Below are 25,337 nucleotides of genomic sequence, written 5' to 3' on the forward strand. Positions count from 1 at the left end.
AAAGAGGCCAAATATTGAGAAATCTAATTCTTTTTTATTTTTTCTTCATTTCACATAGATTGGTTAAATGCCTATTTTCTGATCAAACAATGTTTTAAATTAATGTATTAGTTGTTATTGTTACATGCTGTCAAGACATCTCCTACTTATGCCAGCCCTATGAATGGAAGCTTCCAAAATGTACTGTCCTTGACAGCCCTGCTCAGGTCCTGTAAACTTGAAGGCAGTAGTTTCCTTTATGAAGTCCTTCCGCCTCACATTTGGCCTTTCTGTTCTTTTTTGTCCTTCAGTTTTCCCTAGCATGACTGCCTTCTCCTGAGAGTCTTGCCTCCTCATGCTGTGCCCACAGTATCAGTTTTGTTACTGTTGCTTCCACAGAAAGTTCTGGCTTGATTTTACCTAAGGACCCACGTGTTTGTCTTTTTGTCAGTCCCGTGCATTTGCAAAGCAGTTCTCCAGCATCAGTTTTCTTCCTGTCAGCTTTAGATATTTTTAACCTACCATTCATTTTGTAAATACATTTCTAAAGCAGGTTAGAAAACAGAAGCAGTGTTTTTAAAGCAATGGAATAAAAATATTCACTATACAGAGTTTCTAGGTCTTTCTGTAGAACTAATTGAAAAGTTTGTGTGAATAAAAAGTGGCACCTGAAACTAAGAAATGAAAGCACCAAGTGGATCTCCTTGGAAGGCATTCCATATAGACCCATTAGGGGGCAGGGACAATTCAGGAAATGTAAGACGAATATGGCAGGACTAGGGAGCAGCACCACCACCACCAACAGTTGGTAGTGTTGCAGTTATCTACTGATAAAGTACTTCTTGAACATCATAATGTATTGTAACTGTTTTTAAAAGAACAACAAACTTTTTCCTACAGGCTTCGGAAGACAGAATTTAGTGGCAAGCAGACATTTGTTCATGAGGACAAAGACTGCATGATTTTAAAAGTAAAGAAGAAATGAGGGGCAGGCCATTTTCTATGGGATGTAGGTTTGAGGAGTAAAATAAGAAGAGGAAGGGATTTAAGATGATAAAGAGTGGGTATATAATTTGATGTGCCTCATAGGAATGTCCTACCTTAAACGTGTTTTAGTAGGACTGCTGTAATCTTTATATGGCTGCCTTTAAAAAATCTGGGAGCTAGAGTCAGTCCAGAAGCTATGATGCACATGGGAATGCAATTGTGCAAATATATTGTGCTCATTTTTAAAAAGTTGCAGTTGTTACTAATATGTTTATAGACATAGTTAATACAATCTGTAAATTCCTAAATGGAAGCTGTGTCCCCCCTGTGCAACACATGAAGGTTGTTTAAAGAAGGATGCCTTTCCCTTTCTCACCCTCCAATGCTTGTGACCCCTGTTGTGTAGAAATAATCTGCAAAGTTTCAAAGCTGCTGGTCAGCTGTGAACTTTAACCCTTTAGTGCAGAATAGCACAATGGTGGGAGGGTGAAACCTTCCTCCAACATACTAAGCACCATTTCATGGCTCCTGTTCTACAGTAGATGAAGTAGTCTTCTTCAAGGTTGGTGACAGAGTGTATAACAAGTGGTACTTCCCTAATGGAATTCCTGTGGATAGTGTTCTAGTTCTGTTAGACTCCCAAAGCATCATTTTCTTTGTTACTTATATCCTGTTTGTCTCTGAAGGAGTTCAAGGTGGCACACGCTATTGGTCCTTCCATGTGGGAAGGCCAGCTAAGTGACTAAAATTTCATAATTCCAGAACAAAACAATAGTAATGTTTATCCCTCACAAAGTCAGTCTCTGTGTTGAAGTGATGTTTTACATTTCCTTTTTGTGTGAAAAATATTGTTGACTGTTTAAAGTCTGTGTTTGATCTGTTAAAGTATTAGCATGATAAAGTGATTATGCTTGCTATTTCCGTGTGGTGTTTCTGAGTGTGTGGAATTAGCATTGTGAGGGCATGGAATTATTTATAGAGGGACAGTGTAGTGCAATATTTGGTTATCTATTCATAGATTCATTCCATTTTGAGGAACCCTGTAGTTAAGCTCAGTGGGTGATATACATAATAAAAATGAGCACAATAAACCAATAACATCCCTTAAAAGCAAATACACACCCTAAAATAAAAGCAGCAGCAGCAACAATATTTTAAAAGCACAAGATAAATATGAAGGCAGTACATTTTAAAACACAGCTTTAAACCATAATATTGGGTTTAAAAAGAGTAGCAAACTAAAAATGTTAAAGGCCTGAGAGAATAAAAAGCAGAAAAAGGCAACCAAGTTAGTGTGAGTTGATACTTGTTGAACTGAAGGATGTGGAGGCACTTAGTACAAAACCTCGGTCGATGATCACAGGTCACATGCAGAAACATATGGGAAGCGGTGGCCCTTCAGATATATTGTGGCACCAAGCAGCCCTTCAAGTTGAGCCAGGATGTGAACCAGAAACACTAGTGATTCTGGGAGGGGACCATGGGGTGCAGATCCAACCCTTGTTATCTGGGAGGACTGCTACTCATGACCTTATCCTACAGTGCCACTGCCAAAGGTACATACCGCTGTGGCAAGCAGTTAAAACTGCAGCCCTGCTGCACACCATTGTTCTTAATAAATCTGATTAGCAACAACTTGAACCACAATTAGAGGCTGTCTTTGGGGAAGTGCAGCCAGTGAGGGGACCAGAGTGGCTAGGAAACTAACCCTTTGCCACTCGGTGCCCTCACTGGCTGCATATTCCCCCGAAGAGGCCATATGATTGATTCTACGGTTTTTTTTTTCATAATCCAGCTAGGAAAAATGCTTTAATTCAAAATGGTGTGTGTTGGAGCTGCAGTGTTTTCTTTTTTTCAACAGCAGCAGTGTGGTAGTAGGAGCCACTACTGCTAGGAAACATACCCTCAACACATTAATGGTTGGCAGGAGTTGGCCATGGTGAACTCACCCTCCGCAAAAAGTACCTTGCTCTGGGCTTCCTCAAAACTGGTGGAGTTAGTGGGCAGTATCCACTGGGGCTGCATTACAACTTTGTTGGTTCCATTTTGTTTGCTGGAGTGACTGCTCACACAGTGGGGCTTTTGCAAGATCTGCTAACAGCAGATTTCATTTGAGAAATAAGCATTTCTGTCCATTTTAGCTTCTTTTTAGATATGAAAGCCTTCTTTCAGGCTTCTAAAGTTCCATGAGCATTGCACAATCCATGGACACAATAGGATAGTACCCCTTTGAAAAATTTAGCCCTGGTATAATATAAGTGAGCAGTTCCAGTTAGTACTCACCCTTGACCCCATATTCTGCATGATGGTAGCAACTTAGTTGGAAAAAAAATTGGATACCAGTCAGTGTAAATAAACACATTAATATAGGCATGTATTGCAATGATTTCTGATATACTGTCAGACAAGTCAGGACCAGGATTCAATTATTGTTTCAAGTAGTTTCATGCATTCAAGGGTGTGTTGCGCTTGCATACAGTGGCATATTTTGCCCCTGCCCCTATGCTCCCAGCAAAAGATTTCTGAAACTGAGCTGATGATGAAATACCAGGGGACGCTGTGGAAAGAAAGAAATGTCAATATTGCACTGGGTGGGAACAACACTTTGGCATGCCAATATCTCCTTGTATCCTGGTGTTACTGGCTTTTAATGATAGTGTCATGTAATTTCTAAAGCTGTCGGCTAAGGCAAGGTGACAGTCTCGTCTATATTTAAGTCATTGTGCTTTCTTGTTGCCTGTGAGGTATTCTGCATACAGAACCTCATCCCATCTAAGATCTGGCTTGTGCATTACTAATAACAGTGTGAATATGAAGACAAACACTTCAGTTGTTTGGTTATATGGGCCATTACTGGATATATTGAGTTTTAAGGTCACATATTTCAGTACCTTCCTTGTTCATTTTTCCATTGTCCAACTAAACCTTTTATGTGCCCCTCCCATCAAAATGGCACAAATTCATAAGAGATTCCAAAATAAATACATTGGGTCCATCAAATGGAAGGAAAGATCCTTAGTCTTCTATTAACTAAAACAAACACAATACTTATTTGCTTATGCGCTGTTCTGTAGTAAGATGAGGGGCAACAGGATAAAGAACTCTGAGTACATTTTAGCAGTCACAAGATCTTTTATTTTTCAATTATGCCATGGAATTTTTAATAAAGGAATATTTTTAAGAATTACTTGTTCATAATCTCTCTGTAATCTTTACTCTGATGAGCACATGATGAATACAGAAAACTTGCCAATAAGTTACTTTTTGCTTTTTAGTTGTGCTGTTTATTTTTTACTTGATAATCTGGTTTGTTCCACTAATATTTTTGTTCATGTTGTAGTTCACAACTGGACACAAGAGGAGACTCTTCAGTGGCTGGTGGAGTTTGTTGAACTTCCTCAATATGAAAAGCATTTCAGAGAAAATAATGTCAAAGGAACAACATTGCCAAGGTGTTTTTTTCAACACTGCTAAGTTCTGTACATGTTGTACTTCTTGTGTCAGGTTTTGAATGATTTCTTGCACAGAAGGGCAAATGTAGGCTTGGATACACAGTTAAATTTCACATTTTTTCCCTTGTCTGTGGAACTATTGAAGTACCTCCCAGTTTGTTCAGAGCACGCTCGGTGAAATATACTGAATTCCAGGTCAGAGTTATTTCTTATCCTGCAATACTGTGCTTTCAGACAATTTGGCTTGGATAGTACATTATTCCACTTACACTGAATTGTAGTAATGCAATTTTTTATGGTATATCCATTCTAATAGCAGCTTTATTGATTTTTATGTCACGGATGTAATGTAAGAATCCAGTGGATTGTGCCTTCAAATCCAGTTTGCAGATGGACTGCTTCTGGCAGGACGAGTGAAGTGATAGGGGCAGTCTTCACTTCTCTATCCCTTTTGTATCCTTCCCCCAATGGGTAGGCCTCCTCTGGTGGGGTGTACTGATAGGGGTGGGGCTAGGGATCCCATAGGATTTCTTGTAGCTTGGCTTCTCCCTTCCCCAACCACTGCAGCACCCCTTTTCAGACATCTCCAAATCTTCCAATGCCACTTTTGAAATCTTGTAATGGAGGTGCTGCACTTCTTTCTGTGGCAGCTGTGAAGAGGTGAAGATGGGGAGAGGAATAGGAATCCAGAGCTCCTTCCAAGATTATAACATTGTCGACAGCCTTTGGTGAATCATGGCTGAAGTTTCATGAAGTTTGCTCTCCTAAAATCATAATTCCTGCATAACCTGTATAATTCTTGTTCTTGAGGAGTAGTGCAATCCCTATTCTTGAACAGAAGCACTTGAAGTGCATGCTAGTTGTTCCTCCTGGGCTGAAAATGAAACCAGTGCAACTCATTATGGACAAATTTCATTCCATGTAGAAATACAGACAAATAACAAAATAAGAACTTTCTGAAGTTAATTATCTATTTAGCACAGAGGAACATCACAGTAGTATGTTCTGGCTTACCACTTCTATTTTAATATTGTCCATGTAATTGGTACATGGACAGCAAAATTACTATTTCAGTGTTATTTCAGGGTTGTTGTATATACAGTGGTACCTCGGCTCATGAATGCCTCAGTCCATGACCAAATCGGGTCGCGAACAGAAATTTCGGAAACATTTTGCCTGAGGTTGCGAACTCTGCATTGGGTGATGATCGTGATTGCACCCATCTTCCCTGCATGAACACTCCAAACAATAACCATCTCCCCGCCCACCACAAGGGGGAGCCATGAGGGCGTGCTCATCTCCATTGAGGCCTTCCCAGCTCCTTGCTGCCGCCCTGCTTCCGAGCCAGAGGAAGCTCCCATCACAGATACTCGCCCGGCTCCAGGAGGGGGAGCAGGAGTGGGAGGCGGGTTGTGGGATGACTCTCCCAGCCGGGAGAGGTCTGTAAGGAGGGAGGTAAGGGCTGCTTTTCATGGGGCTAGGGGAGGTGAGGGATGGGGCTGTGACTTGACCTGGAGCCCGGGAACATTGTTCATACTGTGTTTTTGTGGTTTAAAATATTTATTTATTTATTTATTTATAACTTTTATATGCCATCCTTTATGTATAACATAAAGTTATGGTAAAGAATGTATTAACCTTATTTACATTGAATCTTATGGGGAAATTTGAGTTGGCTCGCGACCATTTCGGGTCACGACCAGAATCGTGGAATGGATTAAGTTCATGAGCTGAGGTACCATTGTAATAGAATGTATGTTTTTACTTATGTTTTTCATGGATACTTTCAAGAGCATATTCTTAAAATCTCTATTGTGTGCAGGATAGCAGTTAATGAACCTACATTTATGATAACTCACTTGAAAATCATTGATCGGAGCCACAGGCAGAAACTTCAGCTGAAGGCATTGGATGTTGTTTTGTTTGGCCCTCTCACACGTTAGTACAATTTTTATTTACTTCCCAAACCATGCACACATTTTTTTAAACTACTAATGGAGTGTATCATTTTGCCGAACTGTGAACAGTGTCGCATTTAGGACAGCCAATTCCACTGCAAGAATATCATTCAGTGATGCACACCATTGTGATATTGTTCAGTGTCTGTCTGTATGAATGGCACTCTCGCTCTCGTGCTCTCTCTCTCTTTCTCTGTGTGTGTGTGTGTGTGTGTGTGTGTGTGTGTGTGCCCATGGCTGTTGACCAGATCTTAAAGCTACATCAAATGTCCCACTTCCTTCAGAGGCCAAAACACAGAAGCTACCATTGCTAGCTAACTATAACTGTAGTAAAAGTCCCCAACAGTGGGCAGTTTTTGCCTATTGCCTATGTAGGGTGCATGCTCACAATTCCTTCTGAAAGGACTAGATTTGTTTAAAATGTCACTTTCTGAAAATCTTTGAAAATACTTAATACAAACATCAAACTAGGTGGATAGTTAAATAAAACAGCAGGTGGGTAGTCATACTTTAAATTAGGTCTACCCTGGAAGTTTACCCATGAATAGTTACCCAGTACTCTGTGCAGCTATAACATGAGCTTTCTTTCAATGCAGTAACTGAGTCAGTATGAGGGGAGTGTTTCCTAGAATAGTCCAGTAGGTAATGCTAACTGGTCAGGATTGCATTGCCTTTTCTTTAAGACACATGCATACATATTTTGCCAAGGGAAAGAGAGGGATTATCATGCACATTGCATTGCAGATAGCCATGTTCTAAGCTGCTGAAGTGCAGAGTCCTTGTGGCCACCCCAGAAGAGAAGGGTCAAGTGTGTAAGTCAGAGGTTCACTGCATCTCATTTTCATAATGCTGAATTTTGTTTCAGTATTGCTGCAGTGCATCCCAATGTCTATGTGGCATCTGAATCATTATGTTTAATCTGTGTAATTGCATTTTCCAGGACCACCTCACAACTGGATGAAAGATTTTATACTCACAATTTCTATAGTGATTGGTGTTGGAGGCTGCTGGTTTGCATATACTCAGAACAAGTCTTCAAAAGAACATATCACAAAAATGATGAAAGATTTGGAAAGCCTCCAGACAGCAGAACAGAGCCTATGTGAATTACAAGAGAGGTATGTGAAACAAATTTAGGGTTTATATAATGCTTTGGGTTTTTCAGAGTCCTGATGAGTATCTTGCAAGGCATGCTGAAAGTATTGTACCCCAAATTACAGGGAACAGTGGCCCAGAGTTTGTGGCTTATCTATCTTCGTCACCTAGTGAATTCATGGCTGTATTAATGTGTGAATATCAGCCTTCCCATTTAACACTCTTTTCCATTAAGCTGCATTCTATCAAGCTTCTTTGTGGCCTCTGTGCATCCCACATAGGTGCTGTGCCTACACAGTGCCTGTGTTTTGGAAGATTCTTCCAGCTACGCTTAGGAATTTTGGCGGAAGCCCCACCCCCTTTCCCCCTTATTATAAATAGACGGACTCACACCATTTTCTCAGTTTGCCTTTGACTGTCATTTGCAGTGCTTTGGGATCTCTAGTGCCTTTATTCTTGTTTTACCTCAGGCTTCTCTCCTTCTGTATCCCATCTCTCAAAAAACTTCTTCAGTGTGCTTTCCCTCATTCACACATTTATTCCTCTCTTTTCACGTTCCCTTCCCTTCATCTACCTCCTCAACAAAAACAAAAACAAACAAAAACAGCCATCTATCATCTCCTTGTACTGAATTCTTTCTCCCTTTTATTCATTTTATTCTTCTTAACTCTCAAACCAGCGTTTCAAAAGTGCACGGAATGTGGAGTAAAAATGCTGTCTACTGACGGACATTCCATGTGACTTTTTTGCTTGTGTGAAGAGTACCATGTGGAGAAATGCCCACATTGTCAGGCATTCACCAAACATGCTTGTAAAAATAGAGCTGGTCACCTGAAAGTGGAAATGTGGGAAAGGGCCTTCATCACTATGAGGGATGTTGCTGGTGATAAGACTAACTGCCCTTCCACTTCCAACGAAGCCATTAAAACCAGGTATGCCAAAATGGACTTCCTTGGCTTAGAAACAATCAGCTGTTACCAATGTGCATAAGAAGCACAAGGAGAAATGGAATTGCCTCGAGACGGAGGAGCCCAAAAAGGCTGAAAAACCAGGCAAACACAAGCCTTTGAAGAGAACTAGGCACTGCTCACCTGTTCATACTGAGCACCATGCTCTGCCTGTGGCCCTGGCCACCTCTTCCATGCCCGCCCTGCAATCAATTCACGGTTCTTCAACGGGCTATCCCTCAACCACTCCAGCTTGATTGGAGCACATTGCTACCCAACCCGAGCCAACAGGACTGACTTGGGAGAAATGCTACTCACTGAATCACTCTCCAGCTGCTCTGACCAGTCCAGCCCAGTCGGTGCACACACCGCACCATGAAGTAGACATGGGCCCAATACCTCCAATGTCCTGTCCATATGGGCCTCCTCCTTAGAATTCTTAGCCAATCTCTCTCCACCACTCCATGCAAAATTTTGAACTGATGACCCAGATGTATTGGAAGAAGCAGTACTGGAATTCACCCCTTATTCAGGACACTATTTTTCAGGCTGCTTGTGAGAACACACACCAGATCCATGTGATTACATGTGGCCACCAACCCGTACCAGATCAGTGGAACACTGGACTCCACCACACTCAAGCCATCCAGACAAGCAGGATCCAACTACTTGAGACAGGCCCACAAGTCCCCCAGTGAGTCATAGAATTATAGATTAGAAGAGTTTGAAGGGGCCATGAAGGCCATCGAGTCCAACCCCCTGCTGTTGCAGGACACCATGTTACACCATCCCACTCAGATGGCTGTCCAGTTTCTTTTTGAATGTGTCTCGTGTGGAAGAGCCTGCCACCTCTTTAGTCAGCTGGTTCCACTGTTGTATTGCTCTGACAGTGAGGAACCTTTTCCTGATGTCCAGCCTGCCGCAACTTGAATTGATTATTCCATGTCCTACATTCTGGCATTAGCAAGAAGAGATCTTGATCTTCTTTGTGACAGCCTTTGAGGTACTTATAGAGGGATATCATGCCCCCCCCCCCCGTCTTCTCTTCTCAAGGCTGAACATGCCCAGTACCTCAGTTGCTCCTCAAAGGGCGGTGTTTCCAAACCCTGGATCATTTTTGTTGCCTTCCGCTGGACCCTTTTCTAATTTACCTGCATCTTTCTTAAATCTTGGTGCCCAGAACTGGACACAGTATTCTAGGAGAGATCTGACTAGTGAGGAGTATAGAGGAACTACTACTTCTCATGATTTGGAAGTAATACTTCCGTTAATGCATCCCAAAATAGCATTTGCCCTTTTGGAGGCTGCATCACTTTGTTGGCTCATGTTTAACCTATTGCCCACAATTACTCCAAGATCTTGTTCTTTTCCAGTTCTGTTGACCCATGTATTCCTCATCTTGTATCGATGCATTTGGTTTTTTATTCCTAGGTGGAAGACCTGGCACTTGTCCTCATTGAATTTCATTCTGTTGGTTTTCTGTTCCGCCCAGTTAAGTATCATATGCAAATTTGATTATCTTTCCTTGTACTTCCTCATCTAAATCATCAATAAAGATGTTGAAGAGCACTGAGCCCAGGACTGAACCTTGTGGCACCCCACTAGTTACCTCCACCCAATTTGAGAAGGTGCCATTGATGGGCACTCTTTGTGACCGATTTAGCATCCAATTTTGGATCCACCTAATAGTTTTTCCATCTAGCCCAGTTTTTGCTAATTTGCTTATCAGAATGTCATGAGTCTCACAGCCGCAGCCTACAACTGGCCAGAGCTCACCTTCTCCGCCATACACCTTATCCTCTTCCAATCTGATGGACTATATCTTGGACTCTGACTCTCATGCAGATTCTGAGAAACTGGTTTCAATGTCTCCAGCCAATGTCATCTCTTCTCAAGGTCCTGGATTTTCAGGGGAGAGCTTGGGTTGGTTTTCCAAGCAAGTCCTTCGAATGACCATGTCATTGGGCATCCAAGCCCAGCAAGTTACCAAGCCTAATGAGGACCTCATCTGCGACATGATCCAGACAAAGGACTTGGTTCCAGTAACGATGCTGTTTATTCCGACCTTGGCTGTGCCATGAAGGACCCATGGGAACTACTGAACCAGCCACATCCCACTTCCCGATGACTAGAGAGGATGTATCGGGGATGACTAGGGGAAGAAAGACATGCCCTATCTTTTACACCATCCATGCCCAAATTTCATCATCATAGAATCCATACAGGGAAGGCCACAAAGAGAGCACTCTGCACCAACTGACTGGGAAGTTCACTGATTGGATATGATGACATGACGAATATACTCTGCATTGGGCCTGGGTTTCTGTATCTTGAACTACAAAACCATGATGGGGAGGTACCAGGTCTTTTTGTGGCAGAAGATGAAAGCTCTGGCTGATTTCCTAGCTGATCAAGAACAAGAGCTCACCAGAGTCTTCCCCTCTGAAGTGTTCCAGGTGTCCAAACAACAAAGCACAACGCGCACCATTATGTCAATTGTGATTCAAGGTCTCTTGTCAGTGCAGTGGCCATATGCAGACATGAATGACTTCAGGCAGCTAACCTCCCTCAAGAGACCCATTCCAGAATAGAGGGCATGCTGTTTGATGGCGAAGGCCTCTTCCATGTCAGAACCTAGAGCACATATGTGGCCATGAGCCTGATCAACCCAGTACCACACCTACCTAAGTCATAATTTTCCCATTTGGAAAACCATCACATTGGATTGGTGGGTGCTTTCCATAGTACAACATGGATACAAACTTGAATTTGAGACCTTGTCACCTTTTGGAATGGTCCACATAACTCCTCCCTCTTCAATCCTAATGGAGGAAGTCAGCAACTTACTAGCAAAGGATGCAGTTTGACTGGTAGACCAATCCGAAGCAAAGCACAGTTTCTATTTGTGGTACTTTATAGTTCCCAAAAAAAGATGGTGGTCAGCATCTGATTTTGGACCCATGGAGAGTAAATAATTTCCTTCCACTCAGAAAGTTCCAAATGGTCTCCCTGAAAGGCATAAAACCATTACTACAGAAAGGGGACTGGTTTGCTTCTATAGATTTGAAGAATGCATAATTCCATATAAGCATCCATCTGGACTATACCCACTTTCGACAGTTCCAAATCGGTATCGGTCCCTATGAATTCAGGGTGCTATCATTTGGTCTGTCTACAGCACTAAGAGCATCCATGAAATGTATGGCTGTCGTGTGCGCAGACCTACGACTTCAAGGGCTCCAGATTTACCCCTATCTGGATGTTTGGTTACTAGTAGCTGCATCTAGAGGCAATCCTCCTCTGTTCAGTTGAAAAGACATGTAACATTCTCCAGTGACTCGGACTGTGCATTAATGCTGAAAAAACTATGTTTGTTCCTTCACAGTCCATCACATACATGAGAGCCTACCTGGATGCAGTGTCAGCTCAAGCATACCTGCCACAAGACTAGATAGAGAAACTGACGACGGTGACATTGCATTTCCACATGAAACCGAGGTTCACTGTCTGAAAAATCCAACAACTATTAGGGCATACTGGGGCAACTGTGGCAGTGGTTTGCTTTGCATGGCTGAGGATGAGACCATTTCAGCTGTGGTTTACAAGGGTGCTCCATCCCGAATGCATCTCACCCTGGAAAGCACTTACACTGCCTCTTTCCATGAGAACCTGTCTGTCTTGGTTGGATGTATGAATCAAACCTGATCAAGGAACTTCCCTTCATGCCATCAAAACAGACAACAATATTCACCAGAGATGTATCTCTCTGGTGAATGTTGAGGTATCAAGAGATACAGAGAGAGATCTACATCTCTTGATCAAGATGTATCAAGAGGTCTACATCTCTTGATCTATATCAAGAGATATCAGAGATGTATCTCTCACCAGTTGGGGCACCCACTATGGATGATACCAGATGCAGAAGGCATACACTGCATCTGCATTGATTGCACATCAGTCATTTAGAATTCCTTGTGGTCCACAAGGTGCTGATTTCCCTACAGAACGTGGTGGTTGGAAGACACATTCAAGTGGTTTCAGACAATACAACAGTCATATTTTACATCAACAAACAGGGTGGAACATAATCCATCTCCCTAACCTGTCTGACTCTACAAATACGGGACTGGTGCATCCACCAGAATATTTCCCTTGTTTATGGTGGGCATATACAACAAAACTGCGGATATACTCAGCTAGACCCCTTTCCGGATGCACAAGTGGGAACTGAATGAGGTGGTCAGAAATTACATCTTTGGTGTGTAAAGCACACCATCCATGAACCTCTTTGCCATGGAGGAGAATGCTGCATGCAGCAACCACTGCTCCCAAGTGGGGATTAGCCAGAACCCTCTGGAGATGCCTTTCTCATTCCATGGATGGGAACCCTTTTCTACAGCTTCCCACCATTCCTGCTAATTACAAGGATGATTGCCAAAATAAGAATGGAAAGAACTTGTTGCGTTCTCATGAAACCATGGTGGCCCAGGCAGATCTGGTCTCCCTCCCTATCACAACTTTCCAATCACACATTCCTACACCCGCCCAACATTCCAAACCCAGGCGGAATGGGAAGATACTACACCCTGACCTCCAAAGACTTCGCATAATGGTGTGGATGATTTTATAATGGCCATGATTACTGGCTTGGACTGTCAAATCCAAGAAATTCTACAAGCAGCCCTGCAGCCAAACACTAGGTGTTCCTATTTCACTGAATGGACCAAGTTCAAGAATTATGTGAAGGAACACTTCTTTCAAGCAACTACTGCATCGATAAAAAGAATACTGGAATTCCTTCACTCCCTACATCAAAATGGACCAAAACCTAGCTCCATCAAGGTCTACCTGTCTGCAGTCTCTGCCTTCTGAGGCCCCATCAAAGGCTCCTCAGCCTTCTCCCATTGCCTTCATGAAGATTCATGAAAGCTCTCAACAACCAAAACCGTCCTATCCAGACAGTAGTTTCCAGTTGGAGTCTATCCACCATGTTGCAAGCAAGTATGAAGCCTCTATTCGAACCACTCACAACCATTGACATCCACCTCATTTTGCAGAAAGTCTCCTTCCTGGTGGCCATCACCTCAGCCTGGAGAGCAAGTGAGCTGTGCGCACTATGGATAGACCCTCCTTACCTTACGTTCCATAAGGAGAAGGTGGTCCTCCGGATGGACCCTGCTTTTTTTCCTAAAGACTTGTCAGCTTTTCATCTAAATTAAGAAATAGTGCTCCCAGCTTTCTATCTTGCTCCATCAATGAATATCAAAAGGGCATTACATACACTCAACATCCATAGAGCACTAGTGTTTTTATCAGCCCTGCACGGAATCGATCCATAACACCAAATGCCTATTTATTAAATATGCAGATCTTTCCGAAGGTGAGCCAATGGGGCCACAGTGCTTGGCACACTGGATCACTGAGACAAGCTAGTGTATCAGCCAGTGAACCTGGACTGACCAGCCCAGCCCAAAGCCCATTCAACCAGGGCCGTGTCAACATCAGCCACTTTACATGCAGACGTACCACTAGACGCACTGTGCAAGGCAGCCACTTGGTTGACACAGTCTATGGTTGTTCACCACTATCGGCTCGATGTGAAAGCCAGACAAGACTGCTCCTTCAGCCATGCTGTCCTATCATCCATCCTTCAGTGACAACACTTTCCACCACCATTCCTTGGTAAGCTTGCTAGTCACCCGTATGTGTGATGCACAGAGACCATGAAGAAGAAAGCCTACCTGTAAGTATCATTACTTGAGTGGTCATCTGTGCATTCACACAGCCCACCTGCTGGCCCCATGTCTCTGTCGATGGTCTTTCTCTCACCTGCCCTTTGCCTAGTGGTAGAGAAAGGGCAAACATCGGTCTCCAGATGGACTGAGAAAATGGCAGGGGCCTGTCTAATTATATTAAGGGGAAAAGTGGGTGGCTCCCACCAAAATCTCTAGGCTTAGCTAGAAGAATCTTCTCCAACATAGGTACTGCCCAGGTGCAGCATGTATATGTGTGAATGCATAGTTGACCACTTGAAGAACGAGTTACAGGTAGGCAGCCTTAATTGCTTCATAAATCTGAGTGTCCCTGGCTTTAGCAAGGAAATTTAAGGGAAGCCTCAGTTAGTTCATCAAGCAAGTGGTAACCCTTCAATGGCCCACCTCCCAGTATGTGAGCTGTAGAGAGTACACTTGGTAAAGCCACAGTACAGCTTAAATTATTTGTCCAATAAACTGAGCCTGGGAAACAACTAAATAATCACTGTTAATTTGTGGGATAAAAATGTCTCTTTTGAAGGCTTGAAAAAGCTCAGGAAGAGAATCGGACGGTTGCTGTGGAGAAGCAAAACTTAGAGCGCAAAATGATGGATGAAATCAGTGATGCAAAACGGGAAGCTTGTCGGCTGAGGGAGTTGAGGGAGGGAGCAGAATGTGAACTCAGCAGACTTAAATATGCAGAAGAGGAACTCGTGCAGGTATTTGTACATTTCCATTTAACAATCTCATTTTCAACTTATTTCTGGATTTTTGTGGCATCGCACATTTGCCATGGCGGTTTATTTTAAAGTAATAAGCTTAAACTTGTAGGAACTGGAGATCTAGCACAGAAATGATACGAGGGCTTTCTCTGAGAAAAAGCTAACTTATTGTGGCTGGACAACCTTTTTGGGAAGAAGAGAAGGATCTGGGTCCGCATAGTTCTGGGACTTTTCCAGCAAGGCAATGCTATCGCATTTTATCAAAAGGCAAGACAAAAATGCATGAGGGGAAATTGTATGAGGGGCAAGCACAGGTCAGTGTTGCAACAGTAGTTTAGCCATACGAGGCTGAAGCTGGGCGAGAAGTAGGTAAACTGATCAGTGGAAGGAGCAGGGCCAGACTTGGTAACCAAAGGAGGACAAAAAGGGGCAAAGCAAGGAGTTGGAGCCCATGAACTGGGCCATGGTAGCTGTTCATTTGTTAGAAAGTTGTGTACATAGGGACAGAATTAAGCAGAAATTACTCTGAGCGCAGCAAGGCAAATTGCCAGTAAGCTCCAGCAGGCCAATGGTGTCCAAGAGGTACGGTAGCCAAGGAAGAGGGCTCCCTGATAGCTATCTGCATATGAAAAATGCACTTATTTCTCTTATTCATTAAATTTCTGTACCACTTGATCATCAAAGCTCTCTGGGCAATTTGTGAAGATTAAACCCTTAAAAACACAGTATAAAAATCACATGGGTGCAAACACATGTACAGACAACATAGAGAGATACTTGTATCTAAAAACAATTTTAAACCACTAACAACAAGAAAAATCAAAGACCTAATCAGAGTCTCATGATATGCTGCCAAATGCCTGAGGAGTAGTATTGAGATTCAAATTATTTAGTTAGTTGTTCCTTGTATACTTTTTATGTTTGTTCCCAGCTTCTGTTAAAGAGCACGTCAAATTCAGACCCACCGACTAGCCTTAGTTTCAGCATTGCTTTTATGCATTATACTAGTAGTTCTTTGATATGTCAGTGTTAGCTGTGTTGTACAGCAGAACAAAGAAACACTTGACATATGATAGTAGAACATTCCATTACCTGACCTGCTGTAACATGCTCACTGAACATGCACAAGGCAGCATCAAGGTCTGAATGAGAGAACAAAATGAGTGTCTCTCTGTGTGAGTTCTCTAGTGCCAGATAGTTGAATAAATATTGAAAGAGATGATGTAGAAAAAGGTGCTTCAAGAAAAGACTTTCATTGCACTATTGCCTTGCCATATTCGCAATATTTTACTGGGGGTGTATCTCAGGTTTGTATTCAAAGAAAAGGGGATGGAATTCATTCAAGGGTACTGTTAAAACTTGTATGCCAGGTCTCTTGTCCAGTCCAAGAAATGAGACAATGATTTGAGTTTGTATATGAATAAAAACTGTAGTTCTGAAGAACAAAGCATACTTTGTTTTTAAATTATGCACACAGTTCTTAGAAGACATATTGCCTCAGAGAGGTATTATTGCCTGTTTGAAAGAGAATGAATAGATCTTTGAAGGTGGTGGCTGCCACATAATGTTTTGGTGTGTACTATTATTTTTAAATGATAATCTTAAGAAATGTTAATAATAATGGCTGAATAACTGGGAGGTTACTTTTAGCTGTTTTATCTGATTAAATGGTTAACTAAACATTCCATCTTATTATAGTCTAATATCCATCAACCAAATTTTACAAATGCAGGTCACAGAAGTATAAATTGGCAGACTCATTCTAAATTTTAACTGTTAATTATTTATTAACTAGGGGTTTTTTTTTTTAAGCTGAGAATGCACTGGGGGGTGTCATTTATTGTATAATTTTAGTATTTATTTACTTTATTACTTCTGTATTTATTTATGTGTTGTGAGCCGCCCCGAGGCTTTGTTGCGATGGGGCGGCATAGAAATGTTTTAAATAAAATAAATAAATAAATAAATAAAGTATATATTTCAGGCTTTGTGTCTTAATGACTTTACTTATCTCTTCTAGGTCCGTATGGCCTTAAAAAAGGCTGAGAAGGAGTTTGAACTGAGAAGCAATTGGTCTGTTCCTGATGCATTGCAGAAATGGCTCCAACTGACACACGAAGTGGAAGTGCAGTACTACAACATTAAGAGACAAAATGCAGAAATGCAATTAGCGATTGCCAAGGAAGAGGTTAGGTGCATTTTTGAGTCATAACAAAAGTGACCAAAGCCTGCGCCCTGCTGATTTTGTGCCTCTGGTGACACATGCTGAGCTGTAGGATTGTAGCTAGGTACTTGTGTATCTTGCGCAGAATGCCCAAGCGCAAACGCTCCGCTTCCAAATGTTGGGCAAAAATGACAATTACACTTCTAGAGCGCTGCAGTTTGGCTCTTTTCTCTTGCCACTGTGTCTCCACTAGTTACCCATTGCATTGTTTGCCGTTAATTTTAGGCAGAAAAGATCAAGAAGAAGAGAAATACTGTCTTTGGGACATTACACGTTGCACACAGCTCTTCTCTTGATGAAGTGGACCACAAGATTCTGGAAGCAAAGTAAGAGGAATGACTAGATGTGATGCCCATTGTGTTTGTTAAAAAAAACTGTTTGATGCGAGAGAGTCCAACATTTCAATGTGGGCCCACATTTTAAATTAAAAATGCTGTATTCTGTAATCTAAATGTTATAATACTCAAATTATACTTTATAATTATATAGTATAAGTGTTCTCTCTCTCCCTCCCTCCCTCCCCCTCCCCCTCCCCCTCCCCCCTCCACACACACACACACACACACACACACACACAATATATTCATGTATCATATAAAATTATACCATATAATTTTACTCTAAGGGTCAGTGTAGGTCTTGAAACATACCACTTCATACATATTCTGTATAATCTTAAATATCTTGCATAGCATATGACATTTTTATTAAAAAAGAACTTTTATTGTTCCCTAGGAAAGCACTTTCTGAATTAACAACATGTTTAAGAGAGCGATTGTATCGATGGCAGCAGATTGAGAAGATCTGTGGCTTCCAAATAGCACATAACTCAGGATTACCAAGTCTGACTTCATCACTTTACTCTGATCATAGTTGGGTGGTAATGCCACGAGTTTCCATTCCACCATATCCAATTGCAGGGGGAGTGGATGACCTTGATGAGGATACTCCTCCAATAGTTTCTCAGTTCCATGGTACGTGATATAAGAAATAAGATTCTGGGCATGTTGACATGTGGAGAAGCACAGGAATTTGGCAAATGACTAAAATTATTTGAAAAAGTTGGCATATTGAAGTATAAAAGCAGAGATTCAGAGGGATTTCTATGAAACCAGCAAAAGTATTAGAAGTATAAAAAACAGATCACGGAGACAAATTGCACTTGATATATTCAATGGAAAGTAAAAGCTTTTGAATAGGATAATATTTATGGAAGTAAAAAATCCATAATAATTATGGAAGTAAACATTGATTCCTAAGAGTATTTTAAGCTCTTCTGGGAACACATGTTTTCCTTAATTGAATTTGAAATGTTTGCAAAGCAGTAGGAAGGAAGGAAAGTTTCTCACTGTACTTTGGAAAGTGTCTATGAGCTCTTCTAGCGCTTCCTGGCTCTCCAAGAAAAAGGAGGTATGTACCCACTTGGACCCTTAGGTCTTCTTCAGAGCGTGCCTTTTGGATGCCCTTGGTGGACATCTACAAAAGTCTTCGCAGTTGTGACTACTCCTGTAGTCCTCTGTGCACACTGTGGCAGCCTCCAGATGCTGGCTGTGTTGGTCAGACTTTCCTCTCCTGGCTTCAATGGAAGAAGTGATGCTCTCATTTGGAATCCCCTGTGAAAGCTGCATCTTGGCTCTCTTGTTTTTAGTAAGCCTGAAAGGAGAGTGCACGGGGTTTCCTAAGAGAGCTGCACAGGTGTTGTGCTCTGCAAAGGAGGACAGTGCTAATGTTTGTTGTGCCTTGCAATTTCCCTCTCATGCGCTCATGGGTAACCAGAGGGGTGGGGGAAGAGGAATTTAGGTGAATGGAGTAAGGGATTGGTGGTTTGCTGATTTGATCTAGGCAGCTTTGCGCCAAGGTTCATTGTTGGGCTGTCACATTATTCCTACCGCTAAAACATTTATTTTTTGTGTTGTAAAATATGCTTCCTTCATCTCTGTAGCTGTTCCAGTCCTTTGATTGAGACTGTGCATGCCTTTCTGGGGAAAAAATGAATGCTACATTGAATAGCGCTTGTGATATTACGAACAACAAGATACATAACTATTCCATACCTATAATGTTTTGTTAGAGGGCTTTTTAAGATTGAAAAGGTTTGTTCTGGAAATTGTGTACATGTTAAGGACTTGTGTGGTGTGATGGCTAGAATATTGGGTTCTAGAGTGGACTAGGGACATGGAAAATCTGGGTACTAGGGCCACTTGGCCATGAAGCTCACTGGGTGACTTTGGGTCAGACACTGATTCTCAGCGCAGCCTGCTTCACAGGGTTGCTGTTGTCAGGATAGAATGGAGCTATGTAAGCCAACTTGGGTTCCTAACAAGAGGAGGGAAAAACAGAATATGAATGTGGTGGTGCATTCAGGTGCTGTCCGAATGGGCTTTGAAGATGTCCAAAACTGTAGTGTTTTTTCATCAGGCTGCCCAATCAATAATACTGTTAAGCTAGCCTCTCACTTTGGAGATATCCTGGTTCTTGATCCAGAATTCTCTTAACACATTGTTTTAGGTAGCATAGGCCATCAAGAGCTGATTTTGCACATATTATAATTCTGGCTTCAGGCTGTGAATTTTCTCTGCTTTCACTCAGTCTAAAATACTTTTGGTCATGACTTTCATTATAAGTTCAGTAAGTTTTTTACATTTAAAATTCTGGAAGACGTAAATAGAATTTCTGTTTTCTAAAAAACAGTTAAAAATAAGCATAGCAAGACCATTTATCTTTCCGTTAGCTTTTGCTGCTAACATTCTAACTGTGAATTCCTGTCTGACCTACTCTGCAAGACTTCTAAATGGTAACCAAATCTCCTGCAAGATTCCATTGATAGAGGTCAGTGTCACACCTCCCTTGCCTTGGCTGTCTTGTTTGTTGTTGAATTTGAGTATAAATTAATGCTTGGCAAGAAAGAATATGGCTTATTCAAGAATAAAATGAAACCCATCTTTACTGGATCTTTACTCCAAATTCTTAAGCAATAGGTCTGTATTGATAGATGTTTCAGAAGCTGTTATAAACTAGTAATGGCTCGGCAAATAATATAGAGCAGTTGATTGCTTTTGAATAATGTTGCTCTGTTTTTTTATTCTCAGGGTCCATTGTAAAAACCAGCACCTTAGCAAGGAGCAGTAGCATGTGTCGCTCCAGGCGGAATGTCATGCCGTCATCTCCGCAGTCACAGCACACAGCACAGACGCAGCACACTCCACATACACAAGCTACGTTGCACTCTGCAGATCCAGACATCCTTTCAGTGTCCAGTTGCCCTGCTGCGTACCGTACCGAAGAGGAAGAGGATGCCATTTACTTCACTGCTGATAAACAATGGTATGGACATTGGTATGCTAAGTGGTGGAACACTATTGTGAGATGTGAAAGAGGAATGTGTGAGGAATACGTGTGGGGATGAGAATCTATCGGAGTCTCTGGGCTTGGCTAGTCCAGGTTTCTAGTAAGCGCGCCCAGCATGTTCAGGGTTCTTGTCACGTGCCGCATAAGCACTGCCCCACACCCACCACTGCTGCGGCCGCATGCAGGAAAGAATGTTGGTCGCTGGGAGTGGCGCCTAGCATGCCTGTTTGCAGCGCCCCTCTTCCATGTCCTTCAGCTACTCCTGAAGGCAAAGGTTGCCGATTGTGCATCTGGCGTTTGCAGACTTCCCCTTGGCTCTGCTTGCTTTTCAGGACCAGGCCAAGCACAGGAGGAAGTCCATGAATGCTAGAGAGGCAGATCCTGAAAGGGTTAATCTCAACCCTAAAGTAAAGTCAGAACTGCTTTGGAAAGCAACGACTCCTGCATTTCCAGGGATTGTCCCTCTGTTGGTTTGCGAGCCAAGTCGCCCCAGCGTCGCCCCAGCAGCCGTGCTCGTATTTGGAAAGAGTAATGGTGCCAGGCGATGATGTGACTCATTAGCCGTGACTCGCCATAAGAGCGGCATCAAACAGGTGGCCAGAGGCAGGTGCAACAGCCACGCAGGTGTGCTGGGAAGGGAGTGGGTGAGCAGCGAGAAGGCGTGCTGAGCACTGGCGGCAGCACCCCCCTCCTCCCCCTGGCCCCCAGCATGTTGAGCGGCTGCCCAAACTGCCCTCCTAGTGCAGTGGCGGGACCCTGCTGACTCGGTAGCCGCAGGCGCAGCCAGGCAGTCATGCGCCCGCCTGCCTGAGCGCCTGCTCCCGCGCTGGGCTCCCGCACCAGTGGCCATGGGTGGCGAAGGGAGTGGGTGACGGGGCTGAGGCAATGGAGCAGCAGCAGCTGGAGCAAGGAGGAGGAGAGAGAGGAGCCCCGGGATCAATATGGCGCTTCCTGGAGGGGGAGGCCAAAACGAGGAAAAGTGGAGGCTGGAACTGCTGCAAAGTGAGAGGAGTGGATGTGTGGTGGGGACACCCCCCCCCACCCAACCCCACTCGCCAAGGCTTGGTAGCACAGTTTTAGAGTTTTGTGAATCTAGAATGTGAAACGTTATTGGGTCTGACAAGCAGTAGAAGACCTCACTTCTACAATTTCTTTCCATGTAGAAGTATAGCCCAATTGTTCCCATTTGTAATTTTGATAATAGTTCAGTCACATATGTGGAGTAGGCCACAATCATTCTGTATTTAGCTACTAGATGTAAGGGTGCTTTAAGTACCTTAGATCATTTAAGGAAGGATTCTGTTGCCCCTAGATATTGTCTGGATTCCATGGGATAGTTCAGATTCCTAGCTTCCAAGGTCAGAGGCAGTGCCTTATCCTTGGAGCTGCAAATTTAGATGACTGGAGCTCCATTCCCTACCTTCCTTGCAGCCGTCAGGAAGAAAATCTTCCCTGCTGTTTTCCAAAGGGAGACAAACAACCTCAGAGAGGGGGAGAAGGAGGCATTCTGGTGGGTGGGGAGGATTGGAGACAGGAGAGACCAGGAAGCTGTTGGCTGAAATCACTCCAGCCTTCATCCTTCCTCCTCTGAAATGCCATTGTTAGGTGCCCCCAAAAGGCTGTCTAGCAAAATTGCCGAGCAGGCAGCAGAGATCGCCTCTGCTGTGCCTCATGCTCTGCGCTGAGTAAGCGTGAGCCTCGGAGCTTTGAGACTCACACATATCTTGATGAGATGGCACCCTTTGTTGTGTATGTTTTATGGCATTTAATTTAATTTTGCATGAGTTGAAGATAATAGTTTTGTAGCAAAAAACATATTCTCTTCTGATGATCTGTTTTAGCAGACGTGTTAGGAAAGGTATTACCATCTAAATGAAAGAAGAGGGAATCTCTCTCTCTTTTAGACTGGTATGATGCAAAAGTGCAAAATGCAAAAATAGTTTGTATTTTTGATACCAGCAGGAGCAAGTGTTAGAAATTGTTTATTTAAAATCAGTTTCCCAAGTAATCAGGGTACCTTTTTAGCCAATTAGAAGCAAACATACACATACCTGCTCACAAGCAAGATCTGCTGCGTTCAATAGAGCTTATTCCCAAGTAAATTATTATAAGGCAGGGCTGGCATATGGCTCTTTGAGTTTATTTTGTGGCTTGCTGCTTGTGGGCACCCACTTGCAGCTTTCCACCTGTGGGCTCTCAAACATCTGACATTTACCATGTGTGGCTCTTCTGCTGAGCATTTCTGGCCACCCCTTTTCAGCAGATACTAGGGATGGAAGGATTAGGGTAAGGGTTAATAACCCTAACTCTTTCCACATTTTAACCTTTAAAACCTCTTATGATATAAGTAAGATTACAATTTTCTATATTGAAATATCTGGGAGATTATTTAAATTGTTGTTATGCGCTGTCAGATCATCTTCAAGTTATGGCTACCCTATGTACAAAAGCTCCCCAAAATGCCCTATCTGTGGCAGCCCTGCTCAGTTCCTGTAAATTCCAGGCTGTGGTTCCTTTATGGAGTCTATCCTTCTCATTTTTGGTCTTCCTTCTCTTCTTCTGCCTTTGACTTTCCCTAGCATAACTCTCTGTTCCAGGGAGTTTTGCCTACTCATGATGTGTCCTCAGTATGACTGCCTCAGTTTTGTCACTTTTACTTCAAGGGAAAGTTCTGGTGTGGCTTGCTCAAGGACCGATTTGTTCATCTTTCAGCCAGTCTAGGGTATTCCAAAGGTCTCCTCGAAGCACCATGTGTCAAACATACCAATTTTCTTCTTGTCAGCTTTTAAAATTATCATTATCCTTAAATGGAAGTGTCTGATTCCTCACACTTGTGTTTCTTCCTTGCTTTAGGGAAGTACAAGATACAGGTTCCGAATGTGACTCCTTCAATTCCTCTGTTGGGAGAAAACAGTCTCCTCCTTCAAGCCTTGAAATATATCAGCCCCTGTCACCTCAAAAGATATCCCGGGAGGAACTCTCATTAGAGGAGTCATCTACTGGAGACTCTTCCTCCCTAACAGCAGATATTTCCAGGGGATCGCCTGACTGTGTGGGCATGACAGAAACTAAAAGTATGATCTTTAGTCCAGCAAGCAAAGTGTACAACGGCATTCTGGAGAAGTCCTGCAGCATGAACCAGCTCTCCAGTGGCGTTTTGGTCTCCAAGCCTCGCCACACCTCCTGTTCCTCTACAGGCAGTGAAAGCAAAGCAGGTCACGAACCATCTGCTATTCCTCAGATAAGTAGCGCCTCGCAAGACCTCTGTCAGAATGGAGAGCGAAACAAAAAATCTTCCAAAATAAAAAGCCTTTTTAAGAAGAAGTCAAAGTGAGGCTGCTGGAAGAAGTGCTCAAGAGTGGCATTGTTAGACTTCATTCTTATTATTTTTGAAATTAAGAATGTAGTTATCAAGGTTCTCCAGGCATGGATGCCACAGCAGGACAACCTCTTAGGTCAACTTCTCTTCTGTTTTAAATGACTTTAATGTCAACTTGTGCCAGCTGTCAATGAGAAATCTTAAATTTCAAGACAGTTTACAGTCATTTGTCTATTTATTTCTGCTTTTTTAGTTTATATAAAAACTTTTATAAAACAAAAAACAACAACACTTTAACACAAGCTTTAACGGACTAGTAAGCCTGCATGGGCTTGCCAAAGTTTTTCTCGTTTACCAGAGCGTCTTCTTATCTTTCCACAGAAGCTATGGCATTTATGTACTGGACTTAAGTAACATTTAAATGAAGTAAAACTACTTAAATTGCACTACTGTTTTCCTGACTGGAAAGTATCACAAGTGAAACTGTTCAGATTTGTAAAAAGACAGAAGAGATAGGTTGGTTCATTGTTATTTTTTAGGTCGTTTTTATGTAGAAACTAGCATTTCTAACAGTTGATTTCTGGAACTGGAACCTCATTTCTTCTTCAGAATGCTTACTTAAATTCGTTACTTACCTAATGGATTGGGTCCTGTTGTAAAGATCATTATTATTCAGGGCTTTCACTGTGATTTTATTGCATTGCACAGGCTGTATAGTAAGAAAAACACTTCTCAAGAGAAGAGGCTCCTGATTCCACATACAAGTGATAAAAAGACAAAACTTGATTTTGAAGGACTTTTTAAGGCATTCACAACCTTTAAAACCAAGATAGGGACAACTGTGGGCACTTGTTTACATACTTTGACAGACGACGGATGTTTGATTTGTGAATATTTGTATTGTGGCAAAGGTAATAAACTGAAAATATTATTGTGCACCGACTTGTTCTGATTTTAACCACTCCCTTTGCAAGCCAAATTCCCCAGGCTCTTGCTTGTTGGCTTTGATTGTATATATTGTTGGCCCTTATTGCACTGTGAAGCTTCTTCCTATTTTATTGTTGACTTTGATTTTACAGCAGGATAGAGAAACTAAGCTTCCCCTCCCCTGATGCCATTGGGCTTCAAAACCCATGCACTCCAGCCTGCATGGGGCTAGTTTCAGAGTTAATGAGAGTTGTAAACCAACGTGATCCTTGAAGCTTCTACTCATCTGGGGCCATGTTCCTCAGCCCCATGAATTAGAATGTTGAGTTTTAAGTAAGGCAACCCATTGATAGCTAAATTTGAAGCATGTTTATTTTGCCGTGGGTCTCCCCAGTTCAATTAGGCGTCATGCCAAATCATTGTCCGGAGCTACAAGAAGTAGCCTCGGGCTTCAAAACACCGTCTTTTGGACTCCCTGTGTGCTGCTGATGGGACAGTGCCTGCCTGTGGCTGCTATACAGCACCTAGATAGCCATAGGATTTGTCAAATCCCCAGTTACGAGGTTAAAAAATCTCATCACCTTGCACTTGGGGAGCTGTGGAAAGAAGCACATGGCTGCTACTCT

The 25,337-nt window shown here is 42.5% G+C and overlaps 1 protein-coding gene across 1 annotated transcript in view; it reads left to right on the forward strand.

Annotated features, from left to right (window-relative positions):
• The window catches only part of STIM2 (stromal interaction molecule 2), an 85,194-nt gene extending 60,472 nt beyond the window's left edge, over positions 1–24,722 (forward strand). Inside the window, exons 4-12 of the mRNA XM_044417915.1 lie at positions 4,307–4,418; positions 6,241–6,356; positions 7,317–7,494; positions 14,713–14,890; positions 16,914–17,081; positions 17,343–17,443; positions 17,853–18,091; positions 20,207–20,441; positions 23,319–24,722. Coding sequence (XP_044273850.1) covers positions 4,307–4,418; positions 6,241–6,356; positions 7,317–7,494; positions 14,713–14,890; positions 16,914–17,081; positions 17,343–17,443; positions 17,853–18,091; positions 20,207–20,441; positions 23,319–23,799 — 1,808 coding nt within the window. The 3' untranslated portion in view covers positions 23,800–24,722. The remainder of the gene's footprint in view (positions 1–4,306; positions 4,419–6,240; positions 6,357–7,316; positions 7,495–14,712; positions 14,891–16,913; positions 17,082–17,342; positions 17,444–17,852; positions 18,092–20,206; positions 20,442–23,318) is intronic.
• Positions 24,723–25,337: the final 615 nt, after the last annotated feature.

This window comes from Varanus komodoensis, unplaced genomic scaffold (assembly GCF_004798865.1).
Source record: "Varanus komodoensis strain SLA01 unplaced genomic scaffold, ASM479886v1 scaffold9, whole genome shotgun sequence".
NCBI lineage: Eukaryota > Metazoa > Chordata > Lepidosauria > Squamata > Varanidae > Varanus > Varanus komodoensis.